The sequence below is a fragment of the Phalangium opilio genome, unplaced genomic scaffold (assembly GCF_054372755.1).
Source record: "Phalangium opilio isolate 3A_F unplaced genomic scaffold, DU_Popi_V2 ptg000217l_1, whole genome shotgun sequence".
Taxonomy (NCBI): Eukaryota; Metazoa; Arthropoda; class Arachnida; order Opiliones; family Phalangiidae; genus Phalangium; species Phalangium opilio.
The window spans coordinates 9,054,685-9,078,409 of NW_028324218.1; the positions used below are offsets into that span (position 1 = coordinate 9,054,685).

General features: G+C 37.3%; 1 protein-coding gene across 1 annotated transcript in view; it reads right to left on the bottom strand.

Moving 5' to 3' along the window:
• Positions 1–7,430: 7,430 nt before the first annotated feature.
• The window catches only part of Mical (Molecule interacting with CasL), a 30,052-nt gene continuing 13,757 nt past the window's right edge, over positions 7,431–23,725 (bottom strand). Inside the window, exons 9-20 of the mRNA XM_089856987.1 lie at positions 22,618–22,878; positions 17,610–18,099; positions 15,595–16,105; positions 14,652–15,082; positions 14,033–14,137; positions 9,857–13,452; positions 9,520–9,745; positions 9,093–9,353; positions 8,918–9,023; positions 8,785–8,858; positions 8,583–8,697; positions 7,431–7,570 (exon numbers count right to left, since the gene is read on the bottom strand). Of these exons, the coding sequence (XP_089713113.1) occupies positions 7,498–7,570; positions 8,583–8,697; positions 8,785–8,858; positions 8,918–9,023; positions 9,093–9,353; positions 9,520–9,745; positions 9,857–13,452; positions 14,033–14,137; positions 14,652–15,082; positions 15,595–16,105; positions 17,610–18,099; positions 22,618–22,878 (6,249 nt within the window). The 3' untranslated portion in view covers positions 7,431–7,497. The remainder of the gene's footprint in view (positions 7,571–8,582; positions 8,698–8,784; positions 8,859–8,917; positions 9,024–9,092; positions 9,354–9,519; positions 9,746–9,856; positions 13,453–14,032; positions 14,138–14,651; positions 15,083–15,594; positions 16,106–17,609; positions 18,100–22,617; positions 22,879–23,725) is intronic.

Consider the following 23,725-nt stretch of genomic DNA (forward strand, 5'->3'; position numbering starts at 1 on the left):
GATGTGTTTTTTTGTTGTAAAATTATTTTTTGGGAACAAACCAAATGGGGATGGGGATTTAATTATTATAGGTTCCATTCGAATTATATCTTCATAGACCTACAATTATAGATACTTAACATAACACTTTATGTTAATGCCATACGATCTTTTCATCGTAAAATTCAAATTAACATTATTATCTAGTGATTAAGTGACTTAAGGCTATGAGATATTGGCACTCAAAGCTTTTCCTCAAAATTATGACATATTTCAAGGACATCCCTTCGCTAATGACCACGTTAAGAATCCATTTCAGAGGAGACCAAGACCAACCACTTAATTATAAGTTTTCCATGTAATAAGGAAATCATAATATTCACAAACGCTCTTTGGAAGATAGTTGTACTTTTCTTGATTTTCATCCAACCATCATGATCAGTTATTAACACCATGATTTTTTACCTCTCCGAGTGACGGTGACGTCACGGAGAGGTATTAGACTGGAGGTTTCTGTGTGTCTGTCACAAATCTTGAATTCAAACTTCAACAATAGCTATGTTTAAAATGATTTTAGGGAATAAAGTTTCCTAAAACGATTTAACTATAATTAAGCTAATTTAATAACGATTAAAATAATTAATATCAATATATTTATTTAATTATTTACCTCTTAATTGCGTCTCGACTCGGAGAGGTTTATTTTGGTTTCCCAACTTATTAATATATGCGAGCTGTTTCCATGAGTTTTTACCTCTCCGAGTGACGGTGAAGTCAGAGGAGAGGTATTAGACTGGACGTTTCTGTAAGTGTGTCCGTCACAAATCTTGAATTCAAACGTCAACAATAGCTATGTTTAAAATGATTTTAGGGAATAAAGTTTCCTAAAACGATTTAACTATAATTAAGCTAAATTAATAACGATCAAAATAATTAATATCAATAAATTTATTTAATTATTTAACCTCTTCATTGCGTCTCGAATCGGAGAGGTTTATTTTGGTTTCCCAACTTGTTAATATATGCGAGCTGTTTCCATGAGTTTTTACCTCTCCGAGTCACGGTGACGTCAAGGAGAGGTATTAGACTGGACGTCTCTGTGTGTCTGTCACAAATCTTGATTTCAAACTTCAACAATAGTTATGTTTAGAATGATTTTAGGAATAAAGTTTCTTAAAACGATTTAACTATAATTAAGCTAAATTAATGTCGATTAAAATAATTAATATCAATATATTTATTTAATTATTTAACCTCTTCATTGCGTCTCGACTCGGAGAGGTTTATTTTGGTTTCCCAACTTATTAATATATGCGAGCTGTTTCCATGAGTTTTTACCTCTCCGAGTCACGGTGACGTCAAGGAGAGGTATTAGACTGGACGTGTCTGTGTGTCTGTCACAAATCTTGAATTCAAACTTCAACAATAATTACGTTTATAATGATTTTAGGAATAAAATTTCTTAAAAAGATTTAAATATAATTAAGCTAAATTAACAACGATTAAAATAATTCATACCAATTATATTTATTTAATTATCTAAGAAAAACCTCTTAATTGCGTCTCGATTCGGAGAGGGTTATTTTGGTTTCCCAACTTATTAATATATGCGAGATGTTTCCGTGAGTTTTTACCTCTCCGAGTGACGGTGACGTCCAGGAGAGGTATTAGACTAGACGTGTCTGTGTGTCTGTCACAAATCTTGAATTAAAACGTCAACAATAGCTATGTTTAGAATGATTTTAGGAATAAAGATTCTTAAAACGATTTAACTATAATTAAGCTAAATTAATAACGATTAAAATAATTAATATCAATATATTTATTTAATTAATTATTTAACCTCTTAATTGCGTCTCGACTTGGAGAGGTTTATTTTGGTTTCCCAACTTATTAATATATGCGATCTGTTTCCATAGGTAGATTCTTCAAAAGCAACCTGTAGACTTTTGCTTTGTATAAACGTAATTCACTGAAACAAAACACTAAAATAACAATTAATCTTCTAATATACAATTTATTTATTGTAGTTTTTTTTGCCATTTGCAATACATGATTACCAGCTTCATTTGGTGAAAAAATGATACAACCACTGAAAAAGCTGTCAATCCCTTTAAAAAATAAGGCTACATTTTGCAAGAGCAATCAATCTCTCTCAATTAATTCACTTATTTATACATTTTTTCTTCTATATAAACTGTAGTAATTGTTCATTTGTTAACTTTTTAGTTTGTTTTTCTGCTTTATGAAATCATTACAAAACAGACCTTTTACTCTCTTTTTTTATAACCTGTACATATCACACTGTCAAGTTTAAACGAACTGTGGAAACAATTTAAGGGATATTAGATTAGATAGTTTAACTCCGTGTGTACGATGTTTGAATAATGTACAATAGATCGGGAAATATATCGAACCACAAGTGTACAAAGTATACAAGTAGGGATATATTTTGAATCACGTGTTGATCTAAACCGCCCTATCTAATGTCCCTAGGGTATAATTAACAATTTAGTAGATTTTAAGGGGTTTGTTTTGCTTTCAACTGCGTACCAATAATTCAATTACTTTATCCAGTAGTTACACTTTAATATCGTGTCGTAATAAATATCAAATGAAGTTTTTTTGCATGGTGATCTTTAAAAACTAGGAAACTAAGGATTTAACACATCAAAACCCAAGGATGCTAAAATCGGAATCATGGATGTAAAAAGTTAGTTTTGGGTTAGGTTAATTAATTAATTAAAAGTACAGTTTTGAATTGAGCATTTTTTTAATATGTCTATCATACAGAAGAAATGCATTTCCAAAGATAGTTATGCATCGGGGTTAGTTTCGCAGTATTATAAATGCAGCATATTTTATAATGTCTATGGCTTTGTTACAGGCTAGGCAACGCCATTATAGAATGAAAACAAAGACACATGAAGAGTGCTATTATTGTTAAAGCAAATCATGTCAGCTCCTATGGCACCCATAACATGCTGGCAAACCAATTTTACCTTGCCAAAAGCAGGAACCAATAAGGGGTGGAACTAAAAACTAGCCTTTGATAAGCTTAGCGGGTCTGCAAAATGCACCCTCGTCTATTAAAGGTGACGTCTAAGTGGCGGTAAAGGCGACGTCTACTAGGTGGTAAATGGGGCGGGTAACTGGTCGAAACGATAACGGTTAAGAGATGGGAAGGTCACCATTTTTCTTGTGGGGTTTTAGCCAAGCCAAACACAAAAACGCACTGTGGGCCAAGGACATTTCGACACCAAAAAGGGCAGTTAACCGACACTGTTGGCCATCTCATACCCAAAGGTTGCCGGCCCAACACTTAAGTGCTGCTAGGGAAACTACAGCCGAGACTTTTAAGGTGTCCCGCTTTGTTCAAGAAAATTTTACTACCCTTCAAGAAGCCCTTAATTTTGACAGATGATCATTAACATGGTGTACTGTAGTAGGCAACATCAAAATTGTTTTAACAGCAACATTGAAAGAATTGCTTCTATAACGTATCTTTGGAAATGATTTCTTAACGTTAATTGCACGTGAAAGTAACAGTTTAAGACATTACCCATTTCCATCTATGTATCGGTAACATACATTTCAAAATAAATTTACCACCAAGAAAAATATGCAATACTTCACCCAGGGCATTTAAAAACTGTCGGTTAGTTAAGATTAAAATGTAGATAGCACTTATATTACTACTACACCAAATTTAACAGCAGTACTGCTGTTAAAAAGAACGTACAAATTAATCATAGCAATAAAACGTTTGCTGATGAGAGACAAAAGTTATCAACTTTATCACTCAAATATATATCTTTTTTTTTTAAACTTTTGATCTGAAAAAAGGTATATGGAATAAATTATTCTCACATAACTAACTAAGGTAAATATCAATGTTAGGTTAACATTTAGGTGCATAACTGTCCCCAGTTGGTAGTTATAAAGAGCAGTTATGGGCGTGTTTTTTGGAAGAACCGCCCCATTACAATTTACCCCTTACTGTCTAAAAAAGTAAACCGGACTCGTGTATTTCAAATTATATTTATAATTTTTCAGGTTTATAATATAGAATCAAACAATGAGATGCATTTTAAGTCAGCACCATGTGATACAGACAAAAATGTACAACAGCTTCTGACTGACTTAATTTCACCAAGAAGTGATATCTAGTTTATTAGGGAGAAGGTATAAGATGCCTAAGTATTAGAGAGTTTAAGCATCCCCTAAACGCGTACGTGTAGCTACCTTCCACAGTGCATTAGACCAATGCAATGTCAAAGGTGGCTACACGTACGCGTATAGGGGATGCTTAAACTCTCTATTCGCGAGGGCCATAGTCCCAGTCCCCCTTTCAAAATACAAGCCGGGGGGACGTAAAAGGAGGCCACCGGGCTATTACGCTACACTCTCCTCAGTCGGAAAATGCGTAATTTTCGTCATTCGCGTCGCGCTGACGTGCTAGAGTTTTCAAGAACCAATGAGATGATTGCTGGTTGTAATTTAGAGGCGGCGGGGATTAACTCCGGACCTACTATACGTTTGGACTGGAGATAAAGCTAGATTATAAATGTGGCGAATTTATACCTTCTCCCTAGTAAACTAGATATCACTTCTTGATTTCACTAAGCCTTGCTAAACGTGTGAATGAATGTTCTTAAAAGTGACAATTAAAACACCGTGATAATAATTTATTTTCAATCTTACAAGAATATCTATTGAAATAAAATGGCTTATTTACTGGGCTGTTTATCATTTTGGAAAATATATGGCAATTAAAGTGATCGTAAAACGTTGGCTTAAGCTTACTCCTGATTGGCTGAAAAAAACATGGCAGATGCCGAATAAATTGAATGAGTAGCAAACCCCAAATGTCTTACCACGGAGCTGTATTGTAGAAGGAGTAGAGACTCGTAACTTCCCCTCTATTAAAAAAAAGCTAGACCTTATTTGTCCATAAAAAGGGGGTATGAATTTTGACCCTCCCTCCAAACCTAGGCGAGCCCATGTAAACAATAAAGATGGCCGCGAGCTACGAACATTCAGGAGGGTTAAGCCTCGGTCTTTTGTGTATAGAGTCCGGGTGACGGGAGTTTCTCAAGCGTTTGCAAATCTTATTTAAATTTTTATTTTTACTATTATTTCTATTTATATTAACTATAATATGGAAAATATTCAAAGAATTAAGCCGGGAAAGAAGAAAACGACGCCTTCTTTAAAACACGTGACGTCAGAGATTGTTTACATAGGCTCGGTATGCGCGAAAATTGTGCGCGGAGCACTAGTACGCTTATGTCTAGGCCCTAGAGGCCTAGTCTCTACTCCTACAATACAGCTCCGTGGTCTTACCAACCACTACGTTTCCAAAAACCTTTACATTACCACAAAAATAACCATTTAAAAGTACCTTTAAGTCAGTCTTCCACTGAACCAGCTGTACATTTATATACTTTCAAAGATGCTAACTAAATAGACGCATCTCAAAGCAATATTAACAATAAACAACTGGGGATCGAATTAACGACCTAAATATAAAATATTACAAACCATAATTAAGATTAATACTAGTTAATTAAATCACTAATAAAAAATTATTCCTAAAAAATTAATTAATGAAAAAAAAACGTAGTGCTCAATTATCATTTTCTAAATTAAGTTTGAAAGCCTAGCATAAATTACTTTAAAAAAAAAGAGCTAATTATTAAACACTGGTATCAATTAATGGCACCTTAATCAGTAGTAAACACGTTTTATGTTAAAACATCATTAAAGAAAATAATTAAATATATTGCTTTAAAGTCCATTTGCTTTAATTAACTGGTGTATATAAAACTGGCAGTTGTTTTTTCAAACAACATTTGTCACAACTCGAATATCAGTAAAGAGAAATTAATTAAAGCAATTACACCAGATATATCAGCGTTATAAACAGATCACCAAAATAAAAATCGAGATATTCTGGTCCGGGTGTATTTTTAAATGAGCATTTTTAGTAAAGCTGCCTTGTCTATTAAGCCTATTGCCAAGGAGTGAATAGATACAGGAACAGTGAAGGGTCAAAAAACCAATTAAGTAAAATCTATGCGTTTTTTTGGGTAGAATGTCGTTTAGGTTTTCTAGTACTTACAAGGACCAGGCTATATTCAAAAGAGTGTATAAAATAAGTATTTAAAATTAAAACCATGTTTTTAATTTAAGTTTAAGTTTTCAGTGAATCAGATGACGTTTCAATTCTAGGGTGACCAATTACAGTCCCTGTACAGCATTGTGTCATGATCTAAACTTACCAATTACAGTCCCTACACAGCATTACGTCATCATCTGCAGGGACCAATTACAGTCCCTGCACAGCATTACGTCATCATCTGCAGGGACCAATTACAGTCCCTGCACAGCATTACGTCATGATCTGCAGGGACCAATTACAGTCCCTGCACAGCATTACGTCATCATCTGCAGGGACCAATTACAGTCCCTGCACAGTATTGCGCCATGATCTACAAGGACCAATTACAGTTCTTGCACAGTATTGCGCCATGATCTACAAGGACCAATTACAGTTCTTGCACAGTATTGCGCCATGATCTGCAGGGACCAATTACAATCTCTGCACAGCATTAAGTCATGATCTGCACGGACCAATTACAGTCCCTACACAACATGACGTCATGATCTGCAGGGACCAATTACAGTCCCTCCACAACATGACGTCATGATCTGCAGGGACCAATTACAGTCCCTACACAGCATTACGTCATAATCTGCAGGGACCAATTACAGTCCCTACACAGCATTACGTCATGATCTGCTTCACACAGGTCTTGTAGAAAACCAAATTGCTCGTATTTTTTTAATATTGTAAACATATAAATGGTTCCGATTTGAAATATTGACTATTTTATACGCGTTTTCAAATAACCTGATCCGTAAGTTTAAAGCAAAGCGTCATCTATATGAAAACAAATTATAACCTCGACTTTATATCTAAAACTTTGATGTAGTTGGAGATAAAGTTATCTGAATTATGGTAAAGACCCCCTTAACTGTTCCAAATAGTATTTACATCAACCTTCGCAAAGGATGGCTTAAACGTTAAAGGGGGCAATTAATATTTAGCATTATTAATTTGATTTAAAAAAAAATTTGCATCTAGGTTACGTGTATTAACAATGATTGTTAATATAATTAATGATAGCTAAATAAAATAATCAGGTATAAATTTAGTAAAGCGAAGCCCACTAAAAAATTATGACTAGGACAGCAACTGTTGAATCTCTAATTTCAAAGATTAGCTGGCGTTAATGCGGCCGAAATGTGTCATAAAGCATTAAAAAATATGGGAATAAAATTTGGGCTGAAGTTCTTCTGTATTCATACGACCCGGGCTACGTTCGCCCTGTCCACCGGTCTCTTGATTTTCCAGTATTCACTTTCATTTCAACCAACATAACGTCTTCCTATAGCACTTTTATATTTTTTTCCAACAACAAATGTTTATATATGTATTTGTCCGAACAGCACTCAACTTTTAACACTTGGCGATAAACCCTGAGCTGCCATTTTACTTTCCAAATTCTTCTCCTCTACCTCCTCGCTAGATTAGGGCATAAATTTAATGCATATTAAAGATTGATTGAATTCGAAGGATAAAGGGAAAAACGTGAATTGTCGCGATGGAAAAACGATAAACGTGAATTGTCGCGATGGAAAAACGATAAACGTGAATTGTCGCGATGGAAAAACGATAAACGTGAATTGTCGCGATAGAAAAACGATAAACGTGAATTGTCGCGATAGAAAAACGATAAACGTGAATTGTCGCGATGGAAAAACGATAAACGTGCATTGTCGCGATGGAAAAACGATAAACGTGCATTGTCGCGATGGAAAAACGATAAACGTGCATTGTCGCGATGGAAAAACGATAAACGTGCATTGTCGCGATGGAAAAACGTGCATTGTCGCGATGGAAAAACGATAAACGTGAATTGTCGCGATGGAAAAACGATAAACGTGAATTGTCGCGATGGAAAAACGATAAACGTGAATTGTCGCGATGGAAAAACGATAAACGTGAATTGTCGCGATAGAAAAACGATAAACGTGAATTGTCGCGATGGAAAAACGATAAACGTGCATTGTCGCGATGGAAAAACGATAAACGTGCATTGTCGCGATGGAAAAACGATAAACGTGCATTGTCGCGATGGAAAAACGATAAACGTGCATTGTCGCGATGGAAAAACGATAAACGTGCATTGTCGCGATGGAAAAACGATAAACGTGCATTGTCGCGATGGAAAAACGATAAACGTGCATTGTCGCGATGGAAAAACGTGCATTGTCGCGATGGAAAAACGTGCATTGTCGCGATGGAAAAACGTGAATTGTCGCGATGGAAAAACGTGAATTGTCGCGATGGAAAAACGTGCATTGTCGCGATGGAAAAACGTGAATTGTCGCGATGGAAAAACGTGCATTGTCGCGATGGAAAAACGTGCATTGTCGCGATGGAAAACGTGTTAGTTAGTGGTGAAAAATGCATAAACATTTAAATTCAACCCCGAATGATTAATGAATATTATAGATTAAAAATAAAACCTTACCCTATTCTAAGTTGATCTAATGACAACACGAGTTCATCTCGTTTCTCGACAATTCTCAACATTTCACTGAGAATATCTCTTTCCTTTTCGATGTCTGCTTTAGTTTTTATACTATCTATAAATTACCAATGAAAAAAGTTGGCACTCCGGAGTGTAAATTCAATCCCTAAACTACATTTAAACAAACGAAGTTAATTCTTACCATCAATTGCCATTCGTTCCCTCATTTCTTGTTGTAAATGGCTATGCCTCTCCTCCAACTCTAAATCTTTCATCCTAAATTCCAATATCAAATTTAACGCAATCCTTTTTTAATTGCAAGTTAAGTAACGAACCTTATGGTTAGTTCTTGCTCTTCCCTCTCTAATTTATTCCTATTTCTAACCAAACTGAACCATTCTTGCATAAGATCGAAATCTTCATTGCCTTCAGACTGGCCGCCTTTTTAACAAAATTACAAATACATCTCAAACGACCCCCAGAACGAAAATCAAAACCAAAATAACATACCACTTTCTCTTCTGAGAGTTTTTTCTAAGGTGACACCTCGTTTTTCAAGATCCTTTCGTGAAACTTCAATTTCTTGCAATCGTCTGTGAATTTCTTGGGCTGTTCTGAATCTTTTTAGTTCCTGTTGATGATGGAGACGTTGTGCCATTTTGAGAACCCTCTTATCCCGTTCTATCTTTTCTCTTTTGGCATCTGCGGCTAAAGCTAATGAAAGTCCCAATGCTTTGCTTGATTCTTCTTCTGTGTCTGTGTAGCTATCAACTGGACACAACGAAATTATTGATTATTGCAGCTGAAATCTTGGTAAATACGTGAGAGATTATCGGGGCCAAGCTTTGGCTTCTGTAGGTGTACATTAAGGTGCAAAGGTTGGGATGCTTATGTCTCGTGTTGAATTGATAAATGTGAAGATTTCAAACAAACATACCAGAAGCTTTGGGTGCTAGACCATTTTCCAAGTGAGTAACTGTTGCACTAGTAATAGGTGTGACGGGTGTTAATGGAGTAACTGGTGTAAGAGAAATAGACTGTGATGTTGGAGCTGGGCTAGGTGTGAAAGATACCCTAAGTTCTGGCGGTTCAGAGGCACTTTTTGGTTTCACTTCAGCAGTGTTGACAGGAGATGGTACGCTTTTAGTAGTTTGGACGTTTTCCTACAAGATATTGTAAAAATGCTCAAATAATGCAGAATACGCATTAGTGTCCTATCGACAGCCTAAGTCTGAAACAGGCTAAAGGTGACATATCGAGAGGGTAAAACTCACATCGTTCTGATCCTCAGACTGAGACAAGAGGTATTTTTTCTGCTTTTCCCTAGAGGTCCTTTCTTTCCCTTTGGAAAATTTGAGCAATGGAAAAGCCCTTTCTTTGGGTTTAGTGCGAGTATCAGGTGGTAAGGATGAAGACCTGTTCTTGGATGCTTTCTTGTCCTTGGGATTGTTACCATTCCTTCCAAAAGTTAACAGCGAAAATAAAGACTTCTTCCCACTACCGCTATTTCTTTTCTCATCAGGTTCTACTGAACTGCTTTCCAATTCCGCTGGTTTCTTGTCCAAACGGAATTTAATCTTTCCTTTACTCTTTACAATCGAAGCACCCTGGGCATCTAAACCTTCGGGACTGCTTTCAGTTGAAGATGACACGACATTCCTCGGTTTGGTAATAATTGGTACCGTTTTCCTCATAAGGGAATTCTTAATTCCAGTTCCTTCGATGGCAACTTCAATATCATCGGGTGAAAGGGATGATTCCATATAGTTTTTGGTATCAGTTAAAGAGGACGTAGCTTGATCTAATTCACCCCCAGATGGACTAGTAATACAAGGATTGATAGTTTCTAGTCCTTCTTCGGTACTTTTATCCAGATCTTTTAGAGAAGTGTTGAAGTTGAGTTTTCTAGCTACGAAGTTATCATTTGATTCGTGTAAGCTATCATCATCGTACATATCCTCATTATCATCATCGAGAAAATCTTCCGAGCTCAATTCGTCGTAATTTCCTAAACTTAACGAAGACGCTTGATATCTTTTGCGATAATTACACGGACTTAATCCCAATTCTTCGTCACTTTTCATACGAGCCCTTTCCCTGGCTTCTTGTCTAGCCTTTTCCTGATCAACAGTACGTTGCATCCTTAATGCTTTCTCCTCTTCTTGAGTTAATGGTTCATCCAGCTCGAGTTTATTTAGAGCGGAAGTGTAGTTCTTTTGCATATTAGACATCGTATTGGGTGGAGTTCCATAAAAGGTCTTGTCATTCTTGGACAACCCATCGGCGCACGGAGTAACAAAAACATCTTCAGTTGAACCAAAAGCCGATTCCGAAGCTAGACTTTTGATTTCGTCATCGGCGAAAGGAACTTTTTTAATCTTTTGTTGAACTTTGATTGGTTCCGCGGATTTGCTAAGTGAGGCTGAGGTTTTATTGCTTGGTATAGAAATGGGAGTTGATTTAGGGATTGAAGGTTGCCGAGTGAGATGTATTTCAGGACTAGAACTTTTAATATCCCGTTTATCTCTAAGTATTAGGTCATCATCATCTTCTTCTCTACTACCGAGTAAGATATTATCCGTACTTCTGGAACCAATACTAGAGCTAAACTTTGATTTTTTAATATCTGAACGAGGCTCTTCGCTGGAACTTCTCACACTTTCCTTCAACCTCCCACAACTGCCACCAAAATTTTGTTGCTTGCTTAAAGATGGGAAAGCTTGCTTCTGCAAGTTGATGTCGATTGATTTCAAATAAATAGTATCACCTAATAAACTTCTGGGTCTAATTTTGTCCGCGAAACTACCGCGATATCCTTGAAACCTGGTTTCGCTCGAAGGTGTAGCGCTTGAAGATGAGGAATCGAAGTTGATCTTTTGTGGCGAAAAAGATACTCTTTTATACATATCAGAGGATGGTGACTCGTAACCTGGTTTGGACAACAAACTTTTCGACATTCCAGTAGATGTAGCGACCGAACTACTTTTTTGAAGCGGAAAAAATGGTTGCTTAGAAGTAGAGACAATAGGTGGTGTGGAAGAACTAGATGGTGTAACGCTTCTGGGTGTCGTTTGATATTTACTATCAATAACCAATTCATTATGAAATTTCGAGTATGGTAACTCTTCTTTCTCAGCCTTTTTACGACGTAACGTAATAAAAGACGGATTGAAATTGTATTTCTCTGCCAACTCCTGAAGTTCAGTTTCTCTAGGATCAGTTTTATCTTTTTTGTCATTCTTATCAATGTCAAAAGGATTTTCACGTTCACTATCGGGGGTAACTAAGGGTAAAACATGATCTGTAAACTTTTCGGGTGAACTAATCGTGTTTTCCGTTGTGCTTGGTGTACTCTCCGGAGAGCTGCTAATAAGAGGAGCGGGGGAATTACTACATAAAGTAATTGTTTTCACAGGAAGATCCAAGTCTAAATTTGGCACCAATTTAACGTGTTTCTCATTCCCAATATCTTTTTCATAAGTAGTTTGATTTAAATCACATTTATTCGAAGTTTCTTCAATTTTAATCTTACGATCTTCATCAGGAGGCACCAATGGCAATATAGGGGCGTCGTCGTCGATCTTGGCACTAACTAATCCCGCTTCGGTTGTAGTTGATGCCTTTTGCACAACCTTATCATTAGATTCTTTATTATTAGTTTCAGTTTCAGTTACAGTGAGAGTTGGTTCTATTTCTTTTGCAATTTTAGGCGAACTCGGACCATCTTTCGACAACTCCTCCCCATTTTCTTTCTTCTTCTGCATGGACGTATAGTACTCGTCACAACGCGAGTCAAATTGCGTCATAGCAGCAGACTCCCCTCTAGTTTTAGGTTGTTGAATAGGCTTAACAGCTGATACGGATTGATCCGGGGAAGGAAGTTGCTTTTGAAGTTCCTCAATTTTACGCCTAAATTCATTCAACTTTGACGCGAGTTCCTTAGGAGTTGCGCTAGACTTTTGCGGCGAATTATAAACCGGAGAACTGGGGCTTTGAGTACCCGATCCGGCTATGAATCGAAATTTATCCATACTTAATCTTGATGCCTGTAAAATAGTAGCGGAATTCGGCGGAGTTGGTGGTAACTGAGCACCGGTATCTTTGAATGTAAATGCGGAATCCATAATCAACGGAGAGGAAGAGTACGAAGCCGTACTTAAAGCGGATTTGGGAGAAGTAGCGGAACAATCCGTTGATTGCTTGACAATCTTTTGATCATCCATAATAATTTTATTCTCATTGTTATACTTATTATTATCAATGCTTAACTTAGGAAGAGATTTTAATTTGGAGCTTTTGAAAACGTCAATTTGTGGTTGAGAGCTTTCGACCATTATAGTTTTAACTTGTTCCTGTTTTTCGGTGAAAAGCGGTGTTACTATTTCAGATTTAACTTGATCCGTGACACCCTCCTCAATTTTTAGTTTATTTTCCTTTGATTTCTGATTAACCGTTTCATCATCAATATTGTTTAATGAGTTCCTAGCAGTTGAAACTACGTCATCTACAAAAGACCAGGCAGCAGCTCTGGCAGCTTCCAAGTCAAACTGTTCACCAGTTTTCTCGCAAATATCTTCAATAGCCGTCGTCTGCTTCTTATCTTTGTTTGGTGCTTGGTCTTTAACTTCACGCGATTTATCTACCTTATCAATTTCATTGCTATGATCTGTTTCGGATGCAGTTTTGGCTGCCATTTCTTCAGCCCAATCTTGCTCAACAACGGGTTGTGGGGGCGATTCGTCAATAATAATAGTTGGTATGGAATGAGCAATCGGAGGTTGTTCTTCTTCAGTTTCGGTAGATTCTTCCAAAGACTCGTCAGATTGGATTGCTAGTTCCTCACATTCTTCACTCTCACTTACAGTGTATTCTAATAAACAATATGTAGTTGCTTACGGTTAACAAAGATTAAGTGTGTTATATTAAATCGTGGGCTTATCACTTGACTTTGGAAGGACAATGATAATGCAACGTGGGATTACACCAATATTAGATCAAGAGTACGCGGATTAACACTAATATTAGAACAAGAGTACGCGGATTAACACTAATATTAGAACATGAGTACGCTGATAAACACTAATATTAGAACATGAGTACGCTGATAAACACTAATATTAGAACATGAGTACGCTGATAAACACTAATATTAGAACATGAGTACGCTGATAAACACTAATACTAGATCATGAGTACGCGGATTAACACTAATACTAGATCATGAGTACGCGGATTAACACTAATATTAGATCAAGAGTACGCGGATTACACTAATATTAGATCATGAGTACGCGGATTACACTAAGTACATATATTATAAGGCGTACAATTAAGAGTGACCACAATAATATGACGCGAAAAACCAATATTACGCGGACCAAGTAACATGTACACATCTCGCGTTAAATATAAGAAACACCTGAAATTGGGTTATGATGTGAATTGCTTACCTTCACTGTCAGATGTAGCCTCTTTTGGCTTCAATATAGGAACTTCCATGACCACATCATCTCGTTGTTCAGTCACACATTTTGGCACACTATCAGTGACTATAACTAACAACAGAAAACAGACCTATGCTATGGTTTAATGGTACCAGCAATCAATGATGATGAACCTAGACTAAGATTTCAACTAAGCAGTACGTTTTTAAAAACACGAAGCACCCAAGTAGAAAATACAAAGATAACGCTGAAAACACTTCCCCGCGATGATTCATATATATATATATGTAACTACGCTTATCTGTTACACTATCCGACGAAAAAAAATCGGTACGTCTTAAAGCTATAAAAGCTAGGTAATAAGGCATTTGGCTTATATGTTTGGAGTGTGTTATAAACAGATTATTTACAATTCAATTCCAAGATAAAACACTTCCCGAAGTTGGGCTGTTGTAATACACGAGTCAAATATTATGGAAACAAACGTTATCATATCTAACGAAGGTAATAAAATATATCTGTCCTCCAGACTAAGATTTCAGATTTATGATACAACTATTTCAATGCCACTTTCAATCTTAATAAAAATAAACATGAACATATCAAAAGGGAACAATTCACTCACCTTCAGGTACCACGACATTTTCAGGTTCCATGTAATTATACTCCTCATCAGTTAAGACATCGTCGCTAGTATCATCTCCGCCTGTTTCTGTTTCATCCTCATCATCATCATCATCGTCATCATACTCATCCTCGGATTCATCCTCTTCCGTTATGGCTTCTGGAGTAGATGACCCTTGGCTATGTCCTTCGTCACCACGGATAAATTCTTTGCTGGCATCTGTGGTTCCATCATCAATTCTACCTTTGAATCTAACTTGGCTTAATTTTCCAGCTAATTTGTTGTCAGATTTTTGGCTACGTTCTTCTTTCACGCTGTTACTAGCGCATTGTCGTTGTTGCCAGGTTTCGGCTAATTTTCTAGTACCGTCAGCAGTGAAGGACAGAAGTTGTTCTACATAAGCTGCTTCTTGATCTGAGTCAGAGTCGGTGCTGAAGAAAGATTAAAGTTATGCTGTGACTGGTTTTTTAATGAATTTCAAATCAGGGTTCATACAAATTTCCCTGAGATTTCCAGGTTTTTCCCGTATATGGAGTATCCAATGGAGCAAATGTTAACGAAGTAGGGGGGGGGGCAAATATGACTATTACATAATCAAGGGCATCCCCGTATCTCTAACATAACCACAGTTATGAGATTCCAAAGTTGGGTGTAATGTTAATCCTATGGAGGGGGATGTTTATGAACATTTTGCTTCGGCCCCTGTTTGACGCAAATTTCCCTGATTTCCCTGAATTTTACTAAAAATTCGAAATTTCCCTGAGGTTTTTGTCAACTGTTTATTTCCCTGATTTTTTCCCGGTTTTCCCGGCTTGTATGAACCCTGTAGTGATGGCGGCCATCTTGGATTGCTGCATATCTAAGGGGTCTTTACTACTTTCTGTGCCAGACCTATTGTACAGACTACAGACACAAAAGTCTACAAAAAATTATAGACACTAACCTTAAATCTGAAAACGAGTCATCACTGGTATCAATTTCCTGAGACATTCCAAGATTCTTCTGAGTCAATTCCTCTTCCTCTAATTCACTGGTCAGTAATTCATCTTCGGACATGGCAACGTTACTATTTTCAAACTCAACTCTTTCCGGAGTTAGATTTTCTATGAAGTCGCTAGATATCACAAACAACGAACTGTGAGCCGCTACGTTATTGGCGTCCCATTGGTCCTCATTGCCAATGATCGCAGCTTCATTAAGGGTTGGCGTTTTAGGCGTTTGGCAAGTGATATCGGGTTCTATTTCTTTCGGTGTTGACTGCAAAACTTCATTCTCGCTTTCTTTTGGAGTGACCGGAGTTCCGGGAGGTGATTTCTTGGGTAAGGTCACTCCTTCCAAAGGACCCGTCAGGAAGGCGTGTTTCCGTTTCATCATTTCCGCAAAGCGTTTCTGTTTCAGCTGCATCTGCTTATCGCTTCTTTGCATTCGGAAGTGAGGTGGGCAGTAAAATTTAGCTGAAACGAAGTAGAATTATGGGAACATAATATAGATAAGGAGATTATGTGACGTCAGGGAGTCCAGCCAAAAATTCAAATTCCTTATAGGAAAAATTGTAATTTTAATCGGAATTATAGGATTTTATAGGAGAAAAAACATGTATTTTTATCAGGGAGCCCACTCTGAAATTTAAATTCCTTATAGGAAAAATAGGAATTTTTTCACGGAATTATAGGATTTTATAGGAGAAAAAATGTGTTTTTATAGGAAAATATAGGACTAAAAATGCTCATATTTAATACAATTTTGTGGCTTAAACTATGTAGAAAAATCTCAAAAAAAAAAGAAAAAAAAACTAATTGGATTTTACTTCGAAAATTCAGAAGACCTTAATTAAAATATATAAATTATTGACATATAAAAAAAATTAATATATAAAAAAAAATTCTAAGCGAGTTCCGCAATTCCGGTGTCTATTCAAATGTCATATCGATAAAAACAGCTAAATTTTGATAAATTTGATGCTAAACTATACGAAAACTTGGACTATGTCAAAAATATAGGATATTATAGGACCTTTCGTGAAATTATAGGATAATATAGGACAGGTTCAAAAATATAGGAATTTATAGGAATTATAGGACCGGTGGGCTCCCTGTTTTATAGGAAAATATAGGACTAAGAATTCTGGTATTTCATGATAAAATATTTTGGACAAATGCAATTTTGGTGAAAAAAAAAAGAAGACAAGTATTTTTTCGAATAATTGATGTTTTATAATCATGTCTTTAAACTGAAAAATTTTAATATCTGGTACTTCAGTCATTCCATTTTATTCTCTTATCTATAACCTTTCCTAGTCTTTGTCCACTAAGACATTTTTTATTAGAACTGTTTCGGCTTAAACTATGGAGAAAAACCTTTAAAAAATATAACAAATTGGATTTTAATTTGAAAATTCAGAGGAACTTAAATGATATAATTTAAAAATCCTGAGGAAACTCCGCAATTTTGGTGTCTAGTCAAATGTGATCTCGATAATAGAGCCAACTAAATTATGATAAATTTGATGCTAAACTACACGAAAACTCGCGACTAAGTCAAAAATATAGGATATTATAGGACCTTTCATGAAATTATAGGATAATATAGAGCTATCTCAGAAGCCTTAGTGTGACCTCACCCATGTTATTTTCCCATAGAACCAAAGCGGTACCAAACATGGGCCCCCACTGCCAAAGCTAAGCCCTTGACGTTTTACCTAGGGAGTAACGTCACAACTGAGATAGCTCTATATGATAGGTTCAAAAATATAGATATAATTCACACATGGAGGATTCATACCATTTACACCAAGAGGCAGGGCTACCTGGAGGACAGAAATCCGTCTGCTTTTTGCCCTCCAGGTAGCCCGGTCTCCTGGTGTAAATGATATGAATTCTCCATGTGTGAAAACCATCTATAGGATTTTACAGGACAGCTGGCCTTCCTGTAATTCCTATGGACGCTTTGAACACTTACCAACAGTTTCATGATCATCATGAACAGTTCTATCACAGGCGTAATTCCCCAGCCTCAGATTAGCTCCGCAATAATCACATCGGAAGCAACTTCTATGGAAAAACAACCCTTCGGCGCTCAACCTTTCCATTAAATAGACGCGTTTGCGACAGAAACAACACGATTCGCTTCCACCTTTCCCAAAAGTAGTTTGAGGCGCGGGTTGTTCGTAGTAAGTTTCAGTATCTGGCAGTACAGGTGGAGGTGGTGAAGGTACTTTGTTGCCAGTTGGTAACAGGGTTGTGTCCAATTTTGTTGCCATGTACTGCGTCATAGCTGCCACTCGGTTATGACCTTTCTTTCCAGCTTCAAGAGTACCTTCTTTCAATCTTTGGTCTAATTTCTGCAATGTGTTATCGAATTGGCCAAATTTTGCAGCTTCTTCTTCAGTAAGGCCACCTTCGGCTTGTAGTCTCGATGCCATGTTGTTAAGTCTACTGTCGAATATTTCCTAAATGGGAAAGATTACATTGTCTGCTTATGACGTTTTTGGGACTAATCAAATGATCTAAATTTAAAACTTTATTAAACAGGGTTGCCACAAATTTTTCATTTCAAAATTCCCTGACTTTTCCAGGTTTTCCCTGACCATATAAAGCCGTTTTCCCCGACCATATAAAGCCGTTTTCCCCGACCATATAAAGCCGTTTTCCCCGACCATATAAAGCCGTTTTCCCCGACCATATAAAGCCGTTTTCCCCGACCATATAAAGCCGTTTTCCCCGACCATATAAAGCCGTTTTCCCCGACCATATAAAGCCGTTTTCCCCGACCATATAAAGCCGTTTTCCCCGACCATATAAAGCCGTTTTCCCCGACCATATAAAGCCGTTTTCCCCGACCATATAAAGCCGTTTTCCCCGACCATATAAAGCCGTTTTCCCCGACCATATAAAGCCGTTTTCCCCGACCATATAAAGCCGTTTTCCCCGACCATATAAAGCCGTTTTCCCCGACCATATAAAGCCAATTTCCCAGACCATATAAAGCCGTTTTCCCTGACCATATAAAGCCGTTTTCCCTGACCATATAAAGCCAATTTCCCTGACCATATAAAGCCAATTTCCCTGACCATATAAAGCAGTTTTCCCCGACCATAAAAAGCCGTTTTCCCGACCATATAAAGCCGTTTTCCCTGACCATATAAAGCCGTTTTCCCTGACCATATAAAGCCAATTTCCCCGACCATATAAAGCCAATTTCCCTGACCATATAAAGCCAATTTCCCTGACCATATAAAGCCGTTTTCCCTGACCATATAAAGCCAATTTCCCTGACCATATAAAGCCAATTTCCCTGACCATATAAAGCCAATTTCCCTGACCATATAAAGCCAATTTCCCTGACCATATAAAGCCAATTTCCCTGACAATATAAAGCCAATTCACTGACAATATAAAGCCGCTTTCCCTGACCATATAAAGCCGCTTTCCCTGACCATATAAAGCCAATTTCCCTGACCATATAAAGCCAATTTCCCTGACCATATAAAGCCGTTTTCCCTGACCATATAAAGCCAATTTCCCTGACCATATAAAGCCGCTTTCCCTGACCATATAAAGCCAATTTCCCTGACCATATAAAGCCAATTTCCCTGACCATATAAAGCCAATTTCCCTGACCATATAAAGCCAATTTCCCTGACCATATAAAGCAGTTTTCCCCGACCATAAAAAGCCGTTTTCCCCGACCATATAAAGCCGTTTTCCCCGACCATATAAAGCCGTTTTCCCTGACCATATAAAGCCGTTTTCCCTGACCATATAAAGCCGTTTTCCCTGACCATATAAAGCCGTTTTCCCTGACCATATAAAGCCAATTTCCCTGACCATATAAAGCCAATTTCCCCGACCATATAAAGCCAATTTCCCCGACCATATAAAGCCAATTTCCCTGACCATATAAAGCCAATTTCCCTGACCATATAAAGCCGTTTTCCCTGACCATATAAAGCCAATTTCCCTGACCATATAAAGCCAATTTCCCTGACCATATAAAGCCAATTTCCCTGACCATATAAAGCCAATTTCCCTGACCATATAAAGCCAATTTCCCTGACCATATAAAGCCAATTTCCCTGACAATATAAAGCCAATTCACTGACAATATAAAGCCGCTTTCCCTGACCATATAAAGCCGCTTTCCCTGACCATATAAAGCCAATTTCCCTGACCATATAAAGCCAATTTCCCTGACCATATAAAGCCAATTTCCCTGACCATATAAAGCCGTTTTCCCGGACCATATAAAGCCGTTTTCCCTGACCATATAAGCCAATTTCCCTGACAATTTTCGAGGTTTTCTAGGTACTGTGGCAAGTCTGATTTATGATTTAAACGATTTTTGGAATAGAAGGTATAGTACGTGATAATTGTATTGTTCTGTTCAAGTGGGTGACACGTTGCCGCGTCACACTCACACACCGATACCAAAGGTATATTGTGCACCCCAAGTGACAATCTAACTTCTAATCGTCGAAATGTGTTTAACGAATTACGATATGAAAGCGACAAACTATTGAATGATTCCAGCATGGATGAAGGATGCGCGTGAAAAACATTCGACGCTCTACAGGATGTGCAACTCCCTATACTAAAAAGTAGACAAGTCGATACTAGCGCCGCCTGGCTACCAGCGCTGGAAACCCTCGCGGGAAAAATAAAAAATACTGGACATAAGAAAAAAAATCACTGTTTTGCTTCTAGCAGACGACGCTAAGGAAAAAAATCAACGGTAGCGCGTGTTTTTTTCTCGTGTCCAGTATTTTTTATTTTTCCCACGAGGGTTTCCAGCGCTGGTAGCCAGGCGGCGCTAGTATCGAGTTGTCTACTTTTTAGTATAGGGAGTTGCACATCCTGTTGAGCGTCGAAAGTTTTGCACGCGCATCCTTCATCCATGATTCCAGAAGCAAATTGGTCCAAAAGAAGCAATAGCTATTGAACAATGTCAAAAGATGCAATTCCATTGTGAGAAGCGAGAAACAAAGGCAAAAAGCCGATTTGCGTAATTGAAACGAACGTAACAATAAATTGTCAGCCTCAATGATTGATTTTGACTAGGCAGTACTACGTCATGCAACCAACCTCACACTAGCAGGGAGCGCAGTCAAAAATTCCATTCTAAAAATAACCTCAGTAGGTAGGCATATATATTTTCTTTTGCTTTTAAATTCCCCTCGATTTCTTTGAATTTTGAAATAGGGGAGCGGTATTGAAAGCGTGAAATCGTATTGTCGACGAGCGAGAGAAATTTTCAAGGGAGAGTATGTAGCTTAACCTTACTATCATAATTCCCTTCCTTATAAGTAGATGAACGAAAATGTCACCTCATTACACAATTCTCTCCCTTTCACTTTCCCTTCAATGACGAACGAAAAATTTTATACTGCCAAAGGCGGGTATTCTGGCACGACAACAGCTAGGGCAAGTCAAACTAAGAGCCTCATCATATATGTACATCATCCCGGAATTATAAGATTTTATAGTAGAAAAAAAATCATGTGTTTTTATAGGAAAATATAGGAATAAAACTGTTAATATATAATATAATATTTTGGGATGAATTATGTATAAAAATCTAAAAAAGTAACAAAAAGTAACAAATTACCAAGATTTTACTTTGAAAACAGAACCTTTCATGAAATTATAGGACAGGTTAAAAAACATAGGATTATATATATAGGAATTATAGGGCCACTGTGTTCCCTGCGCTACCTTCCACTCTAGCTAAAAAAAATATACGAAGGGTGGCTGAAATTGCTTATATAATCTGAACAAGACGGCCCAAGGGCTCGTAATAGTAGCCACATCGTACGAGTGAATAGCCCCTCTATACCCTACCCAAACGAGTGGATAACTCCTCTATACCTTACCCTAATGAGTACAATGCTGAAATGATTTACCCATGCTGTAATTGTAATATTAAAACGTTCCAGTCAATCATAACATAGATGGCGATAGCTACCGAACGAGAACGAAACGGGGAAAATCGTTATCTATTTAATTAGCAGCACATAAATAAAAAGAAAATAAATATAAAAACCCCAAACATACAAATTCATAAGTATCCGACCCAGCACAGATAAAAATTCAAAAGTATCCGACCCAGCACAGATAAAAATTCAAAAGTATCCGACCCCACAGATAAAAATTCAAAAGTATCCGACCCCACAGATAAAAATTCAAAAGTATCCGACCCCACAGATGAAGTACCCCACCCCACATCACCCCGACATTTTAGAGATAAAACTTAAGGACAAAAACTGGGAGTTTTTATCAAGTCTCTATGGCTCAGTGGTAGAATGTCTGTCCACTGCGTGAGCGATCCGAGTTTGATTCCCGGCTGCGATCCGAATAGCTACCCCTATTGGTGGGTTTAGGTACTATCGAGTTCCTTTTAACCTAAAATATAACGATAACGATAGCGAAAACTCCGGCCACTACGGTTACTACTACTACTACTACTACTACGGCTCGGGTCAAACTAAGAGCCTCATCGTATACTACGATGTGGCTAAAAATGCATACTAGAATTGCCTGTCCCTATTCGCCAGCAAATAAAAAACGTATTAAAAATGTTCAAGCAGCTGTCGCAACGGTTATATTAGCTTCCATTATGTCATGCAATAAAGCACACATAAGTATTTTAATACAGCAAAGCGTGAATTGTCAAAATCTCTATAGTTCAAAATAGACCAAGCCATTGACTCGCTACATTTTAGTTAAATGTAATATGTGCAATAGGCTTAACTACCAATGTTAACTGCAAAGCGATTAAGGCGATAAATCTAAAAGAATTTTATTCGTACAGAAATATTTAAAACCAGTTTAAAATTTTGTAAATTGTTATATAAAATGAATGGGAATTAAGTTTCATAAATTTGGAACTGTTCATGCATGCATTACGTTCTTCGGAAGGAGTTGCCAACTCGGTTTTTAACTTGACTTAGGAAATTGAAAAATCTTATTACCTTGAGGACTTTGGGCCTTGGTTCCGATACATCCTTTGGAGCTGGTGGCATTTGCTGCTGTTTCAGCTTTTCCTCGAGAAGTTTGATGTTCCACTCGTCTTTCTTAAATCTACTTGGTTTCGGTGAAGGAGTCTTTTTCAGATCGGTAACCTTGCCACGATTTTTCAATTTTTCTTCGAGCATTTTAATGTTCCAATCCTCGGCATTTATCTTGCCAATAAGTTGGGGTCTTGGTGGTTTCACATCCATTTGTTCATGTGGCTAGAATTCACGGTATTAAAAAGAACAAGGGTTAATCTAAAATGATTACCCGGGCCCTCTAAATAACCCTTATTCCCAACCCCTTTTAAAATTGCCAATGAGGTTTTAGTGTGTAGCCCCTTGACGTGTTACCTTTAACGTAACCCCTAAGTAACCTTTAACGTAACCCCTAAGTAACCTTTAACGTAACCCCTAAGTAACCTTTAACGTAACCCCTAAGTAACCTTTAACGTAACCCCTAAGTAACCTTTAACGTAACCCCTAAGTAACCTTTAACGTAACCCCTAAGTAACCTTTAACGTAACCCCTAAGTAACCTTTAACGTAACCCCTAAGTAACCTTTAACGTAACCCCTAAGTAACCTTTAACGTAACCCCTAAGTAACCTTTAACGTAACCCCTAAGTAACCTTTAACGTAACCCCTAAGTAACCTTTAACGTAACCCCTAAGTAACCTTTAACGTAACCCCTAAGTAACCTTTAACGTAACCCCTAAGTAACCTTTAACGTAACCCCTAAGTAACCTTTAACGTAACCCCTAAGTAACCTTTAACGTAACCCCTAAGTAACCTTTAACGTAACCCCTAAGTAACCTTTAACGTAACCCCTAAGTAACCTTTAACGTAACCCCTAAGTAACCTTTAACGTAACCCCTAAGTAACCTTTAACGTAACCCCTAAGTAACCTTTAACGTAACCCCTAAGTAACCTTTAACGTAACCCCTAAGTAACCTTTAACGTAACCCCTAAGTAACCTTTAACGTAACCCCTAAGTAACCTTTAACATAACCCCTAAGTAACCTTTAACGTAACCCCTAAGTAACCTTTAACGTAACCCCTAAGTAACCT